Source organism: Dryobates pubescens, chromosome 1, assembly GCF_014839835.1.
Source record: "Dryobates pubescens isolate bDryPub1 chromosome 1, bDryPub1.pri, whole genome shotgun sequence".
NCBI classification, from domain to species: domain Eukaryota; kingdom Metazoa; phylum Chordata; class Aves; order Piciformes; family Picidae; genus Dryobates; species Dryobates pubescens.
Genome location: NC_071612.1, coordinates 27,480,715 through 27,500,210, shown reverse-complemented (window position 1 = coordinate 27,500,210; position 19,496 = coordinate 27,480,715). Strand labels below are relative to the sequence as shown.

The 19,496-nt window shown below is 50.0% G+C and overlaps 1 protein-coding gene across 2 annotated transcripts in view; it reads left to right on the top strand.

Annotated features, from left to right (window-relative positions):
* Window positions 1-19,496, top strand: part of SGCZ (sarcoglycan zeta) — a 206,552-nt gene that overhangs the window by 153,751 nt on the left and 33,305 nt on the right. For both annotated transcript variants that reach the window (XM_054163374.1, XM_054163300.1), the window contains exon 4: window positions 8,460-8,547. In XM_054163374.1, coding sequence (XP_054019349.1) covers window positions 8,460-8,547 — 88 coding nt within the window. The remainder of the gene's footprint in view (window positions 1-8,459; window positions 8,548-19,496) is intronic.

The following is a 19,496-nucleotide window of genomic DNA, read 5'->3' as shown; positions in this document are numbered from 1 at the left end:
ATCCTTGATTCCAGCAGCTGCCTCTTCCCTTCCCTGGGACAATTTGTACAAAACCAAACATGTCTGGAGATCTCCCTCTGGGTTTGTTTTGGTGTTTGGGTTTTGTTTGCTTGGTTTGGTTTGGTTTGTTTTTTTCTGAGCATTCTCAGAAGCAAATCAAAAGCTGTAGCAGAGGTCTCCTGAAGTTGCCTTCCTTTCACAGCTGTCTGCTAATGCCACCCAGGCAGGTGATGAACTCAGGGGTGATTTCCACACCTTGTGTTCACAGTCCCTCATGGAAGAAGGCTTGCTAATGGGAGTGCTTTCCAGGCTGGATGTGTTTCTGTTCTGAGCTCACAGCTCACATGTCAGAAGCATGACTGAGCCCAGGAGCTTATTTGGATTGTGCCCCCAGGAGTGGCAGTGCAGTGTGTGGTGTGTGCAGTTCTAATGAGGACTCTTTCATCTGTCCACTGCTTACAAAGAGGGGCTGGGCTGTGCTGACCAAGAAGACTGGGGCTGGTACTGCTGTGTAATTTACATCTTGATCACAGCTTCCAGTGCTGGCTGGGGAAAGCATGCAGCAAAATGTGGCTCTTGAAAGCCTATGGATGTTTGCAGTGTATCACCATGCTCTGGAGAACACAGAGAGAAGTCCTCTGAGAACTGAGAGGTGCTTCCCTAGATGTAAAACTAAGAAATCATTGTGTAGATTAAGGCTGCTTGCAATCATTCCTTATTTACAATGGGATTGTTTCACAACAGAGCAAACCTCTCAGGTTAATCATGTAGAGGTTGACATTAGGCCTGGGGAGGTAGAGCCATGTAACTTCTGTAGTGGTCTTCAGTTCAGTGTCTCTGAGCTTGCAAACTATGGGCTCAGAAAGTTCTCCTGAGCTGACTTCTGGGGAGTTGCAGTGAGCTGTGTGAGCCCGGCCTTTGTACCCTGGGGTGCTCCAGCACCATTCACCCCTTCAGCAGCTTTCAGGAGCTTTGCCATGCTCTACTGACATCTTCCATCTGGCTGCACATAACAGAAATCTGCAGGGAAGGACTCCAAGGTCATTCTTCTGGGAATGGCAGCCCTTAAAGGATTATATTCAGCACTGTTCCAATCCTGTATTAGTCCTAATCCATATTTTAAACAGTCACAGTGGTTACTTGAGCTTCTCTTGGAGGCAGAGATAAAGCCTGAGCAGAATGCCAGATTTTGCAGAAGACTCTCCCTCCAGGTCAGTGCATTCATCTGCTGCATCAGACCCCAAGCCCACGGATGTCCTCCATGGGGCATCAGTGCTTGTTGAATAGATGGTAAAGAAGCAGCCCATGGAGGCAGCACAGCTGTGCCCCCCTCCAGCTTTGGTCATTTCTTGGGTGAAATAAGTAGGAAGGGAAGCCTTGACTGGGCTCTGGTGGGGGCTGAGGTTTGAGGGCACTTGCAGGGTGAGCACAGTTACCTGGTCTGGCTGGATCCCCAAAAGATCAGAAGTCTGGCATGAAATCCACAACAGGAATAAATACCTACATTATAGAGAAGAAAAAGGACTGCAGCTGGGGTGAGGGATTGTTTGTTTATTTTCACTTTGGGGTTGAAAGTGATGGAAGTGGATGAGAGCAAGCCTGTGCCTCTCTGGAGTGCCCTGTGCTCCAGGTGAGCAGAGTCAGCTGCTGCTTCTGCACTCCACAGCCCTGCAAGTGCTCAGATTGCAGTCTGCATTGCTGCCTGTGCTGGGCTGTGCTAACAGAGTGTTCTCCCCATTACTCTGGGGTCCATCTTGTTTCATTGCATTTTGCTTTATTCAAACAGTTAATATTTTAAAGGATATTTTAACATCACTGGGGCACAAATACAAATGCTCTGAACCTTCATTTTCTATCATGGGACCTCAGAGCTGCCTGCCAGGACCTGAAGGGATCCTGCAGGAAGGCTGCAGAGGGACTTTTATCAGGGTATCTAGAGACAGGACAAGGGAGGGGGAGAGGGGAAGGGGATATTTATTTTAAGTGAACTGAATGGGAGAAAATCACTTAAGAAATGGTTATGAAAATACTTGTCCTCTCACCTTTTTGCTTTGGTAGGTTGTTAGATGCTTTGTTTTTGCCCCACAGGAAAATAAAGAGACATGCAGCAAATTCTTTATCAATCAAATAAGATTGGATTGAAGGCCAATGGAAAATGTGTTTGTGAGCCTGATCAATTCCATAGTATTTCAAAACAAATCAAGCAAAAGGCTCTCACTCAGGAGCTGCTGACAGAATTTCCCTCCCAGCACACTGTAATGCAGCATCAGCAGGGAGGCCCTGTGTGCTTCTGCAAGCATACCCAGGCCTGCCTGCAGGAGAAGCAGAGCCTGTCCCTGCATAAGGTGAGAAATCTGTGCTGTGCACTGCAGTCATGGAGTGCAGAGGGGGGATCTGTGCAACTCAAGAGAGCTCAGTAACAGAGCAGGCAAAGGAGGAAGTTCATTCTGACTCTGTCCTCATCAAGTATTAGTGGTGTGAGTAACTGGCACTCGCTGGCCCTTGGACCGTGAAGGTGGACAATAGGCATGAGGAAACACCAACTGCTGCACCCACTTGGGAAGTGCTTAGTGATGCAAGGGAAGGACACAGATTGGTTTGCTTCTCTGTGTTACTTTGGTACAGTAAACCCTTCTATATTGCCTAAAACACAGAAGACTCTGGGGGGACCTCAGGGTTAGAGTGGAGCTGAGGAAGTTGTTCAGCAGGAGGCTGCTGAGACTCTGGCCCAGGCTGCCCAGGGAGGCTGTGGCTGCCTCCTGCCTGGGGGTGCTGAAGGCCAGGCTTGATGAGGCCCTGAGCAGCTGAGTGTAGCTGAGAGGTGTCCCTGGGCATGGTGTGGAGGTTGGAGGAGAGGAGCTCAGAGTTCCATTCCAACCTGAGCCATCCTAGGATCAAGAACCACAATGCAGAAGGAGTTCTCCTTTCCCTGGTGTGCCCTGGGTGCTGTGTTCCTCATGCAGAAGTCTGGGAACTGCTCAGTCTTAGTGCAAGCCTGATGCCTCCTGAGCAATTCAGCTTTGTTGCTGAGGAAATACAACCATTTTTAATTTCCCATCTTGCTCTATGATCTTGAATTTAAAAGCAATTTAGTGTTCAGAACTTTCCTGATTGGTTTTCAGGTTGCAGGAGTGCTCCAGGTCCGAGGCATTTCTCCTGCTGTTTACATCCAGATGTTGCCTGTGCAGAGCTGCAGAGCCATGGAGCTGTTTGCTGTGGCCTCTCTCAGTGCCAGTTTTTCAATACCTGCAGTGGAGGACTGCCTGGTATGGCAAAGCTAGCTAGGTGCTGAGACAGAAAGGAACTCTGAAGAGGCAGAGAGCAGGAAACAAAGAGTTACTGTCCATGATGCCCCTGGGGAAAGCCCTGGGTTACTCAAAACGGCAGTTTCCTACCCCTGGGAAATTGACCCCGATGCTGTTCCCACTTCAGCCTGAAAAGCTTCCCTGAAGGGCCCTGTGCTGCCCTTTCTCTGCACCATGATCCTCTCTGCAGAATTCTAGTTCCTCAGGTCTGCCCTTCAGCAGAGGGCTGGTGATGTGGTTTAGCCTGTGGCTGCAAGGACCAGAGCCAGCTTTCCAGCAGGCAAGCAATTAGCCAAGCCACCAAGTCGTGTCCTGCAGGAAAGGGGGGCAGGAACATCTCTTTGCTGGAGATGACAAGTTTCAGATGAAATAACTTCTGAGCTCCAGGAGGAGCCAGCTGTGTGTCACACTGTTGGCAAAGCTGCTTGGGAAATGTTTTGCAGGGTTAAAGAATGCTCAGCAGCACAACCTGAGGTTCCTTTTCCAGGTCAGCTGGTAACTGCTGGTGTGAGGGAATTCCAGTGCATGCATGATGTGTGGAGGATTGGGACTTGGTTTTTATTGGTTCTCCATGACTTCTGGTGATAAAACTTATATGCTTTATTAAAAAATAATAATTGAGATTAAGCCCTTGCCTTGGCTCTGCCTGGAGAGCTGGGCAGCAGGCTGCTCTGACTGGCTCACTCACTTCATCTTCCCCTACAAACTAGCTGTGCGCATGCCTGGTGGAAATCTGAGGGCACTCCAACCAGCTGCCAGATCAGAGGCATCTTGGTTGCTTTCTGTGTGAGCAGGCCTTGTTAACAGTGTGCTGTTGTCACTCAGTAACCAGCCTCTTCTCCCTCAAGCAGGAGGAGAAGCTGCCAGTGAATGTTGTTTCCCCTGGGAAATTCAGGGCAGCCTTAAGGATAGCCTCAGGAGCCACGTGCCCTAGGGAAAGGAGGAGGAAGAAGAGGGTCTGCAGGTGCAGTACCACCAAGGGGAGAAAAGAAATACAAAGACTGGCCCTTCCTTCTGAGAAGATGAGAGACTGCTTGGACTGAAATATTTCTGGTCCTGAAGAGACTGACTGCAGGTGGTAGGAAAGGTGTAATTCATGGCTCCATAGCTGAAGCAGAGGAGGCAGAAATTAGCTTCTCCTGCTCTCTTGAAGCCAGAGGATGTGGAGAGTCATCTGTCTCCTCTAGCTAGACAGGCAAAGGGTAAGCTTCTCCACAGCACTGCAGATGTTCCTGTCATGAAAAAACATACTGCAAACACATTTTTGGACTGAGTGAAACCCATGCTGAGACCTTTGTGACAGATGTGGAAGTCCTCAGCCCTGAGCTAGTGTGGAGAAGATGTTTTCTGGAAGTTTGAGGTGTACTTTCCTAATAAGCAGGGCTAAAGACAGTCAGTGAATTAGCTGTGATTCAGGTAATTGTCATTCTTACTCTTTTTGATGCCTTCATGAAAGTCTGATCACACCACACACTAGAAACCCATGGAAATCATAGCTCTTGTATCAAGCAAGTGCAGTAATGAAGCCTGCAAGTGCCTGACAATTGATGTAATAAGCAATGGGTGCATGCAGGGCAAGGCTCAGTAAAGTAGCAATAAAATTCTTTCTTTTCAGTAGGGTTCTTCAGAGCTCATTTGAGATCTCTCTGCTGCTGGGTATTTAACATAGGGACAGTGGAGAGAACCAGCAAAGCCAAAAGCATTGCTAAGGTAATTAGGATCCAGCAGTGAGTGATTCTTCTTGAAGGAAGGCTTATCAGGGAAAAGAAGCACTGTAGAAGTGAAGGTAGCCACGTTTAGAAATGATAACTGCAGATAATCATTCCTGACCTCTGCTATTGAAGCTGCTGCTCATAGCAGGGGCATCCCTTAAGCACAGAGGCTCCCACCGGCTCCACTGCCTGTAAAAGAGTCATCACAGAACCCTGGACTGGCTCAGGCTGGAAGGGAGCTCAGCTCCTCCAACCTCCACACCATGCCCAGGGACACCTCTCAGCTATACTCAGCTGCTCAAGGCCTCATCCAGCCTGGCCTTCAGCACCCCCAGGCAGGAGGCAGCCACAGCCTCCCTGGGCAGCCTGGGCCAGAGTCTCAGCAGCCTCCTGCTGAACAACTTCTTCCTCAGCTCCACTCTAACCCTGCTCTGCTTCAGCCTCAAACCATTGCCCCTTGGCCTGTCTGCAGACAGCCTGAGGAGAAGTCCCTCTGCAGCTTTCCTGCAGGATCCCTTCAGGTGCTGGAAGGCAGCTCTGAGGTCCCCCTGGAGCCTTCTCTTCTCCAGGCTGAGCAACCCCAGCTCCCTCATACAAGGGAAGTGCTCTTTGTTTTCACCTCTGAGTGGAAGCTCTGATGTGTCAGCAGCAGAATCCACTTTTTCCTGGTGTTTTGTCAGGTATACCCTGAACCCTTTGCCAGTCAGTAAGTACACAAACATCATTTGCTAACATCTCTGCCTGGGCTTTTGATCCTTTACCAGCTGCCTGATGACTCCAGCCTAGAAGACTATAGCAAGAAAGTAACTCTGTCTGTTCCTGGGCTTGCCTGACTCCAGAATACATCTTCTCTACTTCCAAATAATTCCACAGTATTTGGACAGTTTTATCCACCACCACCACACCCCCCTCCCCCCTCCTCTGTTTTTATATTCAGTAAAAGATTCTTCTATAGCATGTCTCATTCCCAGGCAAGCATCGTGATGCCATCCTTCTCTAGCTCCCTGCTGGCAGCTTGATGTACAGTGTCCTGGGGGGCTGCCAGGCCTACATGCCAGCAGATCTGCTGACCCAGAGGCAACTTTCCTTCCTTGTTATGCTGTGGATGGCTGTGTGTTCACATGGCTGACACTGCTCTCACTTCACGCCTTACAGAACCACACCTGCACTGCTTTCAGCTAAGTCTCCTCTGAGCTGCTAGTTTCTCTGAGCAGATGTGAACCTCTGTCCTTGGGGCTTCCTGTGGAAGCCAGCAGTGCAGGTAAGCATTGCAGATCAAATGCTGGACTGCCTAGGTTGCCAGGTCCAGAATTCAAGCTTGTGGCTGTTTGACACCCAGCAACCAAGGGATATAGCTTTAAGTTCTTAACTCCTTCGTCCCTCTTCTTATCTTTGAAACAAGACCCTGAAAGCAAAAGGAAGAAGGCTTGGTCCATCTCATCCTTCACACTGCACTTGAGCATTTGGTACTCAAGGGCTTCATTTGCAGTTAGAGCCTGAGCACAGGGAACTTGAGAGGCACGTTTTAGCCTGAGAATCTTCCTAAGGCTTTTCCTAAGGTGGAAGGTGAACAAAACCTTCAGATCAGGCTGTGAACAGCATTCTGCAGTGGAAGTTACAAAGCCCTTAGCTAGGCAGGCAAAAAATAGGTATGGCAATAACTTCCCCTGGCTATTCTGACTGAGAAGGCTCTTCCCCAAACCTCAGCAAAGCACAAATGAGAAGGGCTCCTTAAAAACCTCCTTTGGCCACCCAGCTGTCTGTCAGGCCAGCCTGCCTTTCCCTCAGCAGCACTTACCTGCACTAATGATCATCAAAGGACCAGAAGGAAAGTGGAAATCAAATCAAGTGTTGAGAGAAAAGTCCTTAGCAGCTGCTTTTGTTGCCAGGAGCTCCCTGATTGCATCACATGTTTAGCTCAGAACACTTGGACTGAGCAGTGCTCGCTGATAATTACAGCTGTTAGCTAGAAAGTGACTTTCACCTGCCAGACTCTGTGCTGCAGAGCTCATTGGCAGGATGTTGAGAGGTCAGAGCGTGGTCCAGGGAGAGATGAAACACACCTGAACTCTTAGAAATTAGCTCAGAGTAATTTCAGGCTTCCCAGGGAGTGAAGTGTCATTTAGAGATAATAATCACAGTGAAAACATCTGGGAAGAGTGTTTCTTGCAGAGGAAAAGCCTGGATGGAAAAAGCCAGGAAGGATTGTAAGGTGTTGAAAATATAACTGCAAACCTGCTTCAGTGAACCTAATTCATCACTGAGGTAAAAAGAAATCTCTATGTATGGCCCCACAACTCCTTCCCTTCTCTTGAAGTCTTTCCAGCACAGGAGGAACCAGTGTGGTTTTACACAGGTACATGAGAATTCTGTCTGAGCTGGGGTGCTCAGCCCAGGGGTGCTCAGCCCAGGGGTGCCCAACAGTGGATGCCCAGGGCAGGATCTAGGAACAGAATGAGTACATTCAGAAGTATTGTCCCAGCCCTTACCCATTTCTACCCAAGGCCCTTCCCATCTCTCTGTCCAGAGTCTTACTCACTTAGGCATAGGGAGATGCTAGCAAGCTGCTGGAAGGAGCCGTGACCCTGCTGCAAGCTTCAGGGGCAGAGCAGTGTCTTATCAGGGGACTCCAGGGGGAAAAGAGCCTCTTGGCAGCAGTAGCCATCACCCTCGTGTTCCCTCCTAGCATGTGCACAGCCCCCTCCAATGAGAGCAGGGTCAGCAAGCTGGGTGTGTGGGTTTGTTGGTTGGCTGGGTGGGGTTTGTGAAGCTGTTTCCTCTCCTGTCCCCCTGGAGGAGTGGATCTGACTCTTCATTGTTCAAGAAATGAAATTCATTCCTGCTTTCATTTCTGAGACTTCCAGCCTGCCCTGGGGTGTGGCATTTGCCTGTGCATGTACACAGGGGAGCAGTCCTCAAAAGCTGGAGCCCAGCAGGGTGCTGGAAGCAAAGCAGGCGTCTTGCAGACTCACCGGAGCTGTGAAGGCCCTGCTGGACAGCGTACAGGGTTTGCCTGTAGCTCGATCACTAACCAGACCTGGCAGGGACTGCTGTGCCTCTGTGGCATTGAGGGCAGCAAGGCAGGTGAGGGGGATGGAGAACAAGTCTTACAAGGGGCAGCTGAGGTTGTTTAGTCTGCAGAAAAGGAGGTTGGGGGGATCTTACAACTCTCACAGCTCCCTGGAAGGAGGTTGGAGTGAGGTGGGTGTTGGTCTCTTCTCCCAAGGCACAATGGATAGGGCCAGAGGAAATGGCATCAAGTTACCCCAGGACAGGTTTAGGTTGGACACAAGACCAAGCCTGTGTAATACGTGATGGGATTGCTCCAAGCTGTTGGATTTGTCCAGCTCCCCTCTCAGCATGTGTGCTTATGTTTAGTTCTAACTTAATTCTACCTCAGTTTTGGTGTTCTCTTCTTCATTGTCCTCTCCCTGCTTCCCAGGACAGCCCCCTGGTGCTGCAGTCTGACAGGAACGTGACAGTGAACGCCAGGAACCAGATGGGGCAGCTGACTGGCCAGCTGACAGTAGGTGAGTGCCCTCGCTTGATGGCTGTGTGCATCACTCGGGCTTCGGTAGCAGGGGTCACTGACTAACCTTAAACCACTGCTGAGCAGTCAGAAGAACCCCAGCCAGCATGTGCAGAGCAGCCACAGCACAGACCAGGGACCAGCAGTGTTAGCTGAAGGCAGGGAAAGTAGAAATGCCTCAACACATCTAAAACAGTTGAATGGAGAAGTACTAGCTTTGAGACAGCTGGACACAGACAAACCACCCCCCAGCAAAGGCTGCTGGAACAACAGCTGCTGGGGGAATGCCACTTGTGTTCTGTTGCACGCTCTGCCAGGCTTCCAGCACTTCAGTGGGAAAGGGTTTGCCCCCATTGCTTGACCACAAAGATGGTAAAGGGCTGGAGAAGACAAGGCTCTGGGGGGACCTCAGAGCTGCCTGCCAGGACCTGAAGGGATCCTGCAGGAAGGCTGCAGAGGGACTTCTCCTCAGGGTGCCTGCAGACAGGCCAAGGGGGAATGGTTTGAAGCTGAGGCAGAGCAGGGTTAGAGTGGAGCTGAGGAAGAAGTTGTTCAGCAGGAGGCTGCTGAGCCTCTGGCCCAGGCTGCCCAGGGAGGCTGTGGCTGCCTCCTGCCTGGGGATGCTGAAGGCCAGGCTGGATGAGGCCTTGAGCAGCTGAGTGTAGCTGAGAGGTGTCCTTGGGCATGGTGTGGAGGTTGGAGGAGCTGAGCTGTGAGCTCCCTTCCAGCCTGGGCCATTCTAGGATGATATTCCTGTGATGTATCTGCATCAGCTTATATTGAGAGCAGTTGGAATAACAGGATGTGGAAATCCAGTATCAAAGAAAGATCCGAATGCTCCCTGAGTCACTATAAAAATGTGACTGGGCAGTGCTCATCCTGCCAGCTGTTCATCAAAATGGTGTCTGATACTTTGCAAAGTATAAACCAGAGCAGATCAAAGGTCCAAATGGAACTGAAATAAAAGATCCTCTGCTTAGCTGCTTCTTTCTCATGCCTTCCCCTCTGCTTTTCTCTTTGCCATGTTATGCTTGGTCTTTAACACTTACTGTGCTAGCAAATATGAAATAACATATGTTCCAGCTTCAGTACTGAAGCTGTTCATTGCTTGGTAGGAGTGTTGGCAAAAGAACTCAAGACAAAGCAATGTCCTAGGTCTGTTAGGAAACAATAAATACTGACTGGGAATGAGATGAGCAAATGTACAGACCTGCACGGTGCTCAGGTGAATATGAACTGGGCACCTTAGGAGACCCCTCAGGAGCAGAAGAGCCCTCAGACTCCACATCTGCTCTGGCTTTCTCCACTTGTGTTTTGGGTGAAGCTGTGTTCAGTCCACTCTTTTGCTCATGTGAGAGCAGGATGCTCACAGATCATTTGGAGTTGAAGCCTGGTGGTAACCTGTTCAGCTTTCACACTGGGTGGAGTCAGTGGAGTCAGTCTTTGGCAAGGGCTTTCCAAGCGCCATAGCATCTGCACTGCTTCCCCTGCCTGCCCACAGCCCTGTGTGTGCAGAGGTAACCAGGCTTGCCCACAGGTACAGATGAGGAGCATTCAGCTCCCCCCTGCTCTGGCCATGTTGTGCTTGTGGAACAGTTCTGGTTCATCCAGTGCAGTCAGTGTTTGCATACTTTAAAACCACATGGAACAAGACCTGGTTTGTTGCCAGCCCTAGAAAGGCACAGTGGTTGCTTGCCTCAAGCCAGGAAGCTGTTGTCTCCATGTCTGCACAGATAATTTGTACCTCTGCCTGGCCTTGAGTGGAAAACATTCGGCTGAGGAGTGCTGAGGGGTTCAGAATTAGCTGTGGCTGAAAGGAGAGGTTTGAAGCCCCCCTTGTCTTCACATTTGGCTCTTGCTTCACCAGTATTGCCCTTTTGGCCTTATTTTTTCCTCCCTTGCTGTAATAGTTTCCTCTGACAGCTGTTTCTGCGGTTGCTTGGCCATTCTCCATCCATAAAGATCCCTGGGGTCATCTGAAATGTGCAAAACTCTGCACTCCTTTTTTTGCTAGGTTTTGAGCTCTCAAAGACAGAAGCACAACTCTCAGAGAGGTCCAGAGCTCTGCAAGTCACAGCTCTAGAAAGCTCCTGGAACTGGAGCTCTGCTCACTGAGATCCCCACAGCCATGCAAATTGAGGAAAGTGCTGTGAATACCAATGGAAGTTAGCTCTCACTCTGGCAATTACCAGTTGAAAATAGCAGGCAGGTGTCTAATTTTCAATTACAGCCCTGGCAAAGGCTGATAGCAGAACTGGAAGATAGAGCAAGTCAAATAACTTGTCAGGCTTTGTGACAATTTCCATCCATTTAGCACAAAATGTGTGGTGTATGTTCAAGATGATGTTGGGCTTTGTCCTTAAAGCTATGCCTGCTGGCTTGCTGTGTGCCACCCAGAGCCCAGGGGCTGCTGTGCAGCAGCAAAGGGGCCCTGGGAACTCCTAATACGTAGCCTTGTGGGGGTGGGAATTGTCCCTTCCATGGTTCTGACCTGTATCTCACATGCAGTTGCCTCTGCCTGTGTCTGCTGACCCCTTGCAGGTAATCCATTGTGCTACCCCTGCACTTTGGAGAGGAGCAAAGCAACTCGTGACCTATAGGCTACCTGTGAGGTGTCCTTTGCAACATCGAAGACCATCTGAAGCAAGAGGCAATAAGTCAGACATCCTTGCTTTTGAATTCCCTGTAGTAGAGCTTGTAACACTAGGTGTGAGCATGGTGCACTCAATCCTTGGCTCTGTCATCAGACATTCGCTTAAGATGATTATGAGGACTTGAGCTAAGGACTAAGCTGGAGCACCTCTGCTATGGGGACAGGCTGAGGGAGCTGGGGTTCAGCCTGGGGAAGAGGAGGTTACCAAAGTTTTATAGGCAGCTAAACACTCTTCCCAGGTGCAGAAATACAAGCATGTGTCAGCAGCTCATCTGCTAGTCTGTGATAGAAACTCACTGTCAGTCCTTTTAAATGAAGGTAAATCACAGACTCACACAGTGTCAGGGGCTGGAAGGGATCTCCAGAGATCACCCAGTCCAACCCCTTGCCAGAGCAGCAAGGGCAGGTCACACAGAACACATCCAGGGGGGGCTGGAAAGGCTCCAGAGAAGGAGACTCCACAACCTCTCTGGGCAGCCTGCTCCAGGGCTCTGTGACCCTCACCATACAGAAGTCTCCTGGTGTTGGGGTGGAACCTCCTCTGTCCCAGCCTGTCCCCATTGTCCCTTGTCCTGTCACTGGGCACCACCAAACAGAGCCTGGCACCTTCACCCTGACCACCACCCCTCAGATATTTATGGGTGTTGCTAAGATCCCCTCTCAGCCTTCTCCTCTCCAGGCTGAGTGTCTGCTTGCCCTGTTGCAGTAGAGATTGGCTCCCTTGCACTTGACTGCAGAGTCAAAGCTCTCTTTCAGCTCCAGGGACGGCTGCAGAAGGTAGGATGGAGCAGTGCCTCCAAGGCCATATGGCTTTACATCTCCTGGCAGGGCACGTGAGCTGAGCCAAGAGGCAGTCAGAAAGCAGGCCATGCTGCTCCTAACAGTTGAAATGTCCAGCTGGAGCCTCAGTCTCCTCCCTTCTCATAATTCACAGTGCCTCTCTCTGACTAGTCCCTGGAAAATCCTTTTACAGACCATCTGCCCTCTAACAGGTTTTGTAAGAGGAGCTCTCATAGAGCAGCTTTAGGTAGACTTCTGATGATCTTGGCTGAACTAGCATGAAAATCTGCCCCTGGTAATGAATTCATTATCTTAAAGTGTGGTACTAGAAACAGGGGAAGCTCTGAATGTTGCTCCAAACTTTGGCCTCGTTGCCAGCACTCTGATGGCTCTGCCAAAGGAACCCTTTAAAGATGAACTTGTTTGTTTGAAACTCATCCCTGTTCCTTCTGCAGCCCTGTGTCTGAGCCATCTGCCATTAGCAGAACTCCTCTCAGCCTGGCTGGTTTGAGGCAGCACCGGGAGGCAGCAACACCTAATGCAGCAGTGAAACCAGCTGCAAACAGCTCCTTTCTCGATTCCCCTGTATCAGTGGCACATGAGTTGCGTCATTCTCTGTTCATCTGCATGTTTAGCATCCAGCAGTGGTCACTTTAGGCCCTTCTGAGTACCTCTTGCATTAGCTGGATTGAGAATTAATGCTTTTTTATAGGCATCCATCACATTAGGTCGTTAAACTATTGCTAGTGCTTGGTGTCATCAACCATTTGCAGTCCACCCTGTGCCTGGGTAGCAGAATGTCTCTGAAAGACAGAGGTGATTTACCCAGTCTGCCAGATTGCTCTCAGACATTTGGGTACATTTTCCATCTTTTTAGCAAGCTCTCTCACATCTCTGTCACCTGCTTGTTCTGTCTTGTGTGCAGCAGGAGTTGCATTGCTCTTTAACATTTGAAATGTGCTGGGCTGCAGCCAGGGGAGAGTGGGCAGCAAGGCAGGAGAGGGGATTCTGCCCCTTGGCTCTGCTCTGCTCAGACCTCACCTCCAATCCTGCCTCCCGTTCTGGTGTCCCCAGCAGCAGAAGGACACAGAGGTGCTGGAGTGAGGCCAGAGGAGGCCACAGAGATGCTCCAAGGGCTGGAGCAGCTCTGCTGTGAGCACAGGCTGAGGGAGCTGGGGGTGTTCAGCCTGGAGAAGAGAAGGCTCTGGGGGGACCTCAGAGCTGCCTGCCAGCACCTGAAGGGATCCTGCAGGAAGGCTGCAGAGGGACTTCTCCTCAGGCTGTCTGCAGACAGGCCAAGGGGCAATGGTTTGAAGCTGAGGCAGAGCAGGGTTAGAGTGGAGCTGAGGAAGAAGTTGTTCAGCAGGAGGCTGCTGAGCCTCTGTCCCAGGCTGCCCAGGGAGGCTGTGGCTGCCTCCTGCCTGGGGGTGCTGAAGGCCAGGCTGGATGAGGCCTTGAGCAGCTGAGTGTAGCTGAGAGGTGTCCCTGGGCATGGTGTGGAGGTTGGAGGAGAGGAGCTCTGAGCTCCCTTCCAACCATTCTATGATTTTCAATCTTTTTACACTATCTTTGCCATGTTCTTACTCTGTTATGTGCAACACCAAGGACATTGCTCTTCAGTATTTGAAATGCCCTCTTGAGGGAAGTGTGTATGCATTTGCCTTTTGACCCATGCTATAAGAATGAAGATCAGTAAGCTGCTTCTCTGTCCCTTATTCAGAGCATGTGGGAGCTGTCTCTGGTAGCTGAAAGCCCCTTGCTGCAGCACAGGAGCACGTCATGTCAGCTGCTATGTCAGGGGTTGGGATAGTCACAAGCACTCACAGGAGGAGGACAGTAACTCAATTCTGTGCAAGCTGTGTGTGGTCAGTTCAGGACCTTGAGTCATTGTTGGCTCTAAACAGAGTAGCAGCAAAGGTCTTGAGTGTGGATAGAAGATTTCCTGCTTTAAATGTTACCATCCTTACTTGCATCTTCTGCACAACCTTCTCTGACTCTCAGACAGGATCCCTTCTTTAAGCCCTTCCCGAGCGCTGGGCTCCTCAGCTCTGCCTCTTCTTCCTGCAGAGCTCACTGCATCTTTCTGCTTTATGCCATCCTCAGTTCTAAAAGTTTTCAACATTTCAGCCTTGATCCAGCTGTTCTTCTTTTCTTTTTCTTTCCCCCAGTCTGAGCTGAGGAGACAAGGTGCAGCTCCTGTTAGCTCCTATCTGGAGCTGTATTGATCTAGTGGGGAGCACGAGCACCTTTTGCTGTCTGTAGCTGGCAGAGAAAAGCAGAACACTTTTGTACTTTTGTAACTAGCCTGCTGCTCCCCTCTAGGATATTTGTGGCACAGACTAAATCCTGCAGCTCCTTTTGTCTCTCTTTTTCTAAGTTTATTCATCATGTACCTGCCCTGTGGGGACAGGTTGAGAGAGCTGGGGCTGTTCAGCCTGGAAAAGAAGGCTTCAGGGAGACCTCAGAGCAGCCTTTCAGTACCTGAAGGGGCTCCAGGAGACCTGGGGAGGGACTTTGGACAAAGGCTGGGAGTGACAGGACAAGGGAAATGGAATGAAGCTTGAGGGGGGCAGATTGAGAGCAGAGATTGTCATTCTGTGACATTGAGGGTGGGGAGACACTGGAACAGGTTGGCTGTGGCTGCCCCCTCCCTGGAGGTGTTCCAGGCCAGGCTGGATGAGGCTTTGAGCAACCTGGGCTGGTGAGAGGTGTCCCATGTCCCGCACACCCCCCCCCCCCGCCCCCCCCCATGGCAGGGGGTTGGAAGTGGATGGTCTTTAATGTCCCCTCCAACCCAGATCATTCTCTTGACTGTGTTTGGAAGGGATTTGGGAATTCAGTGCCTGTCTTTCAATGTGTGTCTCTCTCCATCAGCTCCAGCTGGTTTGGAAGCAGTGCATTCAGGACATTCATTCTTACCTTTCGGCTTCAGGAATCAGCCTGCTTGCCCGGGCATCCGTTGAAGCAGCTGGCAATTACCAGCACCTACTTTGCCAGCAGCACAGCAGCCCTTCCTTCACTTGCTCTTCTGCTTAGCAGACCTTTGTCTTGCCTGGTACTTGAAATGCAAGCCTGGGTGCTTGTATTGTCTCTAGAAGAGTTGTACTGAACAGGGTATTCTGCTTCAGCGCTCAAATACTTTGTACTGAGAATACTTTCCCCCTAGCACAGCAGAGGAGCTGGAGCTATGAGCAGTGGTCTGGATTTAACTGCAGAGGTAGAGCTAGAATGTGAAGAGGTCATTAGTGGTTTGGTTGGTGGCACAGAAGTGTTTAGACATGAATCCATTGCCATCTGTGCTGCTGTTGTTGCCCACATGCTGTTGGCCAGTCCGGGTGGCAAAACTGCTCCCCAGATGTTCAGAGCAGGCAAGGAGGGTGAGGGCTTTCTGCAGGAGAGAGGTCCCAGGCACGAAACAAACAGCTATGATGTGGAGGTGTTCCAGCAGGTTTTGAGGGGTGCAGCAGACATCTTTGACAGATGTTTCTGGTGCCCTGGTGCCAGCTTCCCTCACTGCACTGCAAGGGCCTGTGCTGTGCGTGCATTGGGAGGCTCACGCTGCTGCTGCTGGCTGGGGCAGGCAATCTCCTACAGCATCTGGACCTTCAGCAAGACCCTGGCAGGACATTCAGCTTTTTTTTTACCACCCCCCACCCCCCTTGACAGCTCATTAATATTAATATTGTTAGAATATATACTTGTAATGGGAGTGGCTTAGATGAAGGGCCAAAGAAGGGCAAAAAAAGGCAAAGCAAACATTTTGTCATGAAATACAAACCCATAGTTAAAAGAGAGGAGAGCAGTGAGACCTTGGAGATGTTCTGCTTTACTCCAGAGCCACAGAGAGCACTGGGAAGAGGAAACTCATCAGCTTGCTGCTGCTGTTACAGATGTTGGAGTGACAGCAAAGACGTTTATCAAAAATGTAGGAGAGAAGGCATTTGGTTGTAGGCTTCAGGTCTTTATCTGGCAAAATGATCTTTGAGAGGTCTGAGTTGTGCCAGTTCTCTCAGCGAGCCAGCTCCCAGAAACTCACCTCTTCCTACGTGTGAGAGATTTTTGCCAGGGGATAGTCAGGCTTGGAAGTCCTGGATCACAGCTACCAGATGACCAGTGCTGAAGAATAAGCAAGGAACCTTTTCCTTTCTAGAGCTTCCTCTCACGTGTCTCTGACCATCAGAAAGCTCATCTCACTGTAAGATGGTCATTATTGTGTGGTGTTAAAGACACTGATGTTGAGCTTTGCTTTCTGTTTCTTGCGCTGCTACACCTGAGTCCCCTCCAAATGTGCGGTTCCAAAACCAGCTTCAGTGTTGCTGTGGTTTAACCCCAGCCAGCAACTAACAACCACACAGCTGCTTGCTTGCTCATCCTCCTTCCCAGTGGGGTGGGGAGGAGAATCAAGAGAGAGAGGTTGTGGAGTTTCCTTCTCTGGAGGGGTGGGGGTCAGGGTGAAGGTGCCAGGCTCTGTTTGGTGGTGCCCAGTCACAGGACAAGGGACAATGGGGACAGGCTGGGACACAGGAGGTTCCACCCCAACACCAGGAGCCTTCTCTATGGTGAGGGTGGCAGAGCCCTGGAGCAGGCTGCCCAGAGAGGCTGTGGAGTCTCCTCTGGAGCCTTTCCAACCCCCCCTGGATGTGTTCTGTGTGACCTGCCCTGGGTGATGCTGCTCTGGCAGGGGGTTGGACTGGGTGATCTCTGTGGTTTGTGCCCTTTGTGGATGGGCAGAGCTCTCTTGATGTCATTTGTCTGAAGCATATGCAGCATGTTTGAAGGTGTATTTAATGTGGACTTCTGCAATTTCACATCTCTGAAAATAAATTCCTTTTCCTTAGCTTAATCCTGGAGTGATAAATATTGCAGCTGAATTATGAACAGATGGCACTGAATTAGTGATTAGCTGAATAGTTTACATTTTTGACTAGATTTCTCCCTCTGAAGAAAAGTATTCCATAAATCTGAATTTAATGAGTCACTGGGAGTAGCTCTCACTCATGAATCACTGCCATAACTCCCAGATCAAAGCAGCACAAGGAAGCATTTGCTGCAAATCAAAACTAAGGACTCCCTGGCCTTTAAGGGAAGGTATTCTAACAGGAGAGTCCCAAACAGGAGGAGTTGTTTCCTTTAGTGCTGCTTTGGGTAGACCTTTTGTTTGGAGAAGCTCTTTTCATTGCTCTTCTCTCACCCGTGTGACCAAGGCACCCGGACTCTTTTCCATCCTGAAGCTGTCAGTCACTAGCAGCTTCCTGCTCCTTTTGTTCCTGGAGTGCCGAGCATGGCTGGCTGTTAGGCTTAAGGGACCCTGCGGTGGAGTGATTCTGGATGTGCCAAACAAAATCCTTCAGCGAGCCCAGGCAAACATTCCTCTTGCATGTCCTGCCTCTGATTGTGGGCATCCATCTTCAGCGAGGGTAGATTTCTATCCAGATCCCATGCCTCTAAGCTCGGTCCTGCTCCAAGGGCATCGATCAGCACAGCCTTTGTAAGTGCTGTATCTGAAAGGCAGACAGCCTGGAGGAGAGTCAAATCACAGACATGCAGAACCTCAGTGTCAGCAGGGTGGGGGTCTGAGGCAGGGGTCTTCATCTGTGAACTGAATTGCATCTTCTGTGGTACAAGTCAGCAATGAACTCGCTGGAGCACCTTAATCAGGAGAGACACTCCCAGCAGCCAGGAGCCCACATCTGCTTTTATCCTGCTTCTGCAGCTTTCCTGGCCCTTGGCCCACTCCCAGGGGCAAGCACACAAGTAATTTCCTAAATGGATAACAATAATCCTGGGAGCTGTGCTGAGCCACCATCACCACAGTGGATGCAGTTGTTTGGAAGCCTGCAAAGCTGCCAGGAGGCAAGGGGTGAAAAGCAGCCATTTTCTGGTGCTCAGGTTGGGTTTACTGGCCAGCAGCACCCAGGGGTGGTGCCTCATCGCTGAGTCCTGTGTGCATCATCACATTTTGTGCATCTGGCAGGGACTCTTCCTCAGCTAAAGCACAAGCATGTGGTTTGCACAGGTAACTCTCTAGCTGCAGCAGATCATCCAAGCAGCAGTCCCTGTGGGGAAAGCAGATTTTTCCAGCCCTCCCTAGGCTGCAGTTCTGAGTGGGACATTCATTCCATGAGAAGGCAAACCTGGTTCCCACATTCTTTTTCTGAGAAAGCTTCTAAGCATCCTGTGGTTCAGTCCTCTTCTCTTACAATGTGATTCATTCAGTTATTCAGCTCAAAAAGTTTCATTTGCATTCAGAAACCTTTCCACGGGCTAATTTAGTACACAGTGAATAACATCAGACAGCATTTTCTAGTCACAACAGGTTATATTTGGAGTCCATAGCAAGCTGCCAAAGGCAGCTGGAGAAACAACTCGTATCTCCTTAGTAAAATCTGGGGAGTGGGGCAAGGCACAAACACACCAGAAAAGAGCAAGACAGAAAAGTAACCTCTGAATAGTAAGTGTCTAGGGAGAGTGCAAGCAAAATACCTGCTAGTGTTGAGTTCTGTGTTAGTGAGCCACCAGAAGCCTTCCAAATACAGTGAGAGTGGAAGCAAGTTTCGAAAGGCTGCTCAGTGCCTGCAAGCATTACCAAAGAGAGACATAACTGAAACCTTTTGACACCTTCACAAAACAAGATACACACCAGTCACCTGAACAGCTCCCAGGCTAAAGTCAGGAAAAAGCAAAGAACTGTTTAGGTGACTACTGAGGCCTTGAGCAGCTGAGTCTAGCTGAGAGGTGTCCCTGGGCATGGTGGAGCGGTTGGAGGAGAGGAGCTCTGAGCTCCCTTCCAGCCTGAGCCGTCCTAGGGCTCTCTGAATAAAGCCAGGGTGTAAAGGAATTTCAGTGCAGTTTGTGGGAACTGATTGCACCTGCACTAGAAACATCAAAGTAACTGCCTGACCTGGAGGAAACAGGCAAGGACAAGGAGGAACAGTATGGGAGAGGACTGAACCTTATTACCTGCAAGATGCTTTATTTCCCAAGGGGAACTGCACCATTCCTCTTTTGTCTCTGGGTTTCATCAATGTGGTGAAGACTTTCCATCCTCCCCTGGCTGTCTTGTGCCAGCCCTTGCTTTTGGTTTGGAAGTGCTGTTCAGGAAGCACAGCGTGCACTCAGCTGTCTCCTGCTAGGAAGTGCTCTGTCTTTTGTTAGGTCTCATTTCTTTTCAGTGGATGATGCTGTAAACAACATTCAGCTCCTTAGCAGGCAGCTTCGGGGTTTTATAGAGCAGTGGCTAAACAACTTAGCAGTAACCCTGTAGCCTGACTCAGCTAACACCCTCCCAGCAAGTTTGTGTGGAAATGTGATGCACAGACTGCTGCAGTAAGCCTCAGCTTCCCCAAGGTGTATGATCAGCTTTGGAACTGATTTCAGTTACAGACACTGATCACATCACAGAAAGGTGAGAATTCCAAGGCTGAGGATCGTGCTGAAAACATGAAAAACCTAGGATGGATTTCCTACCATTCAAGTTGCATTTGCCATGAGGAAGAAACATTGATCTAAGCTTTATA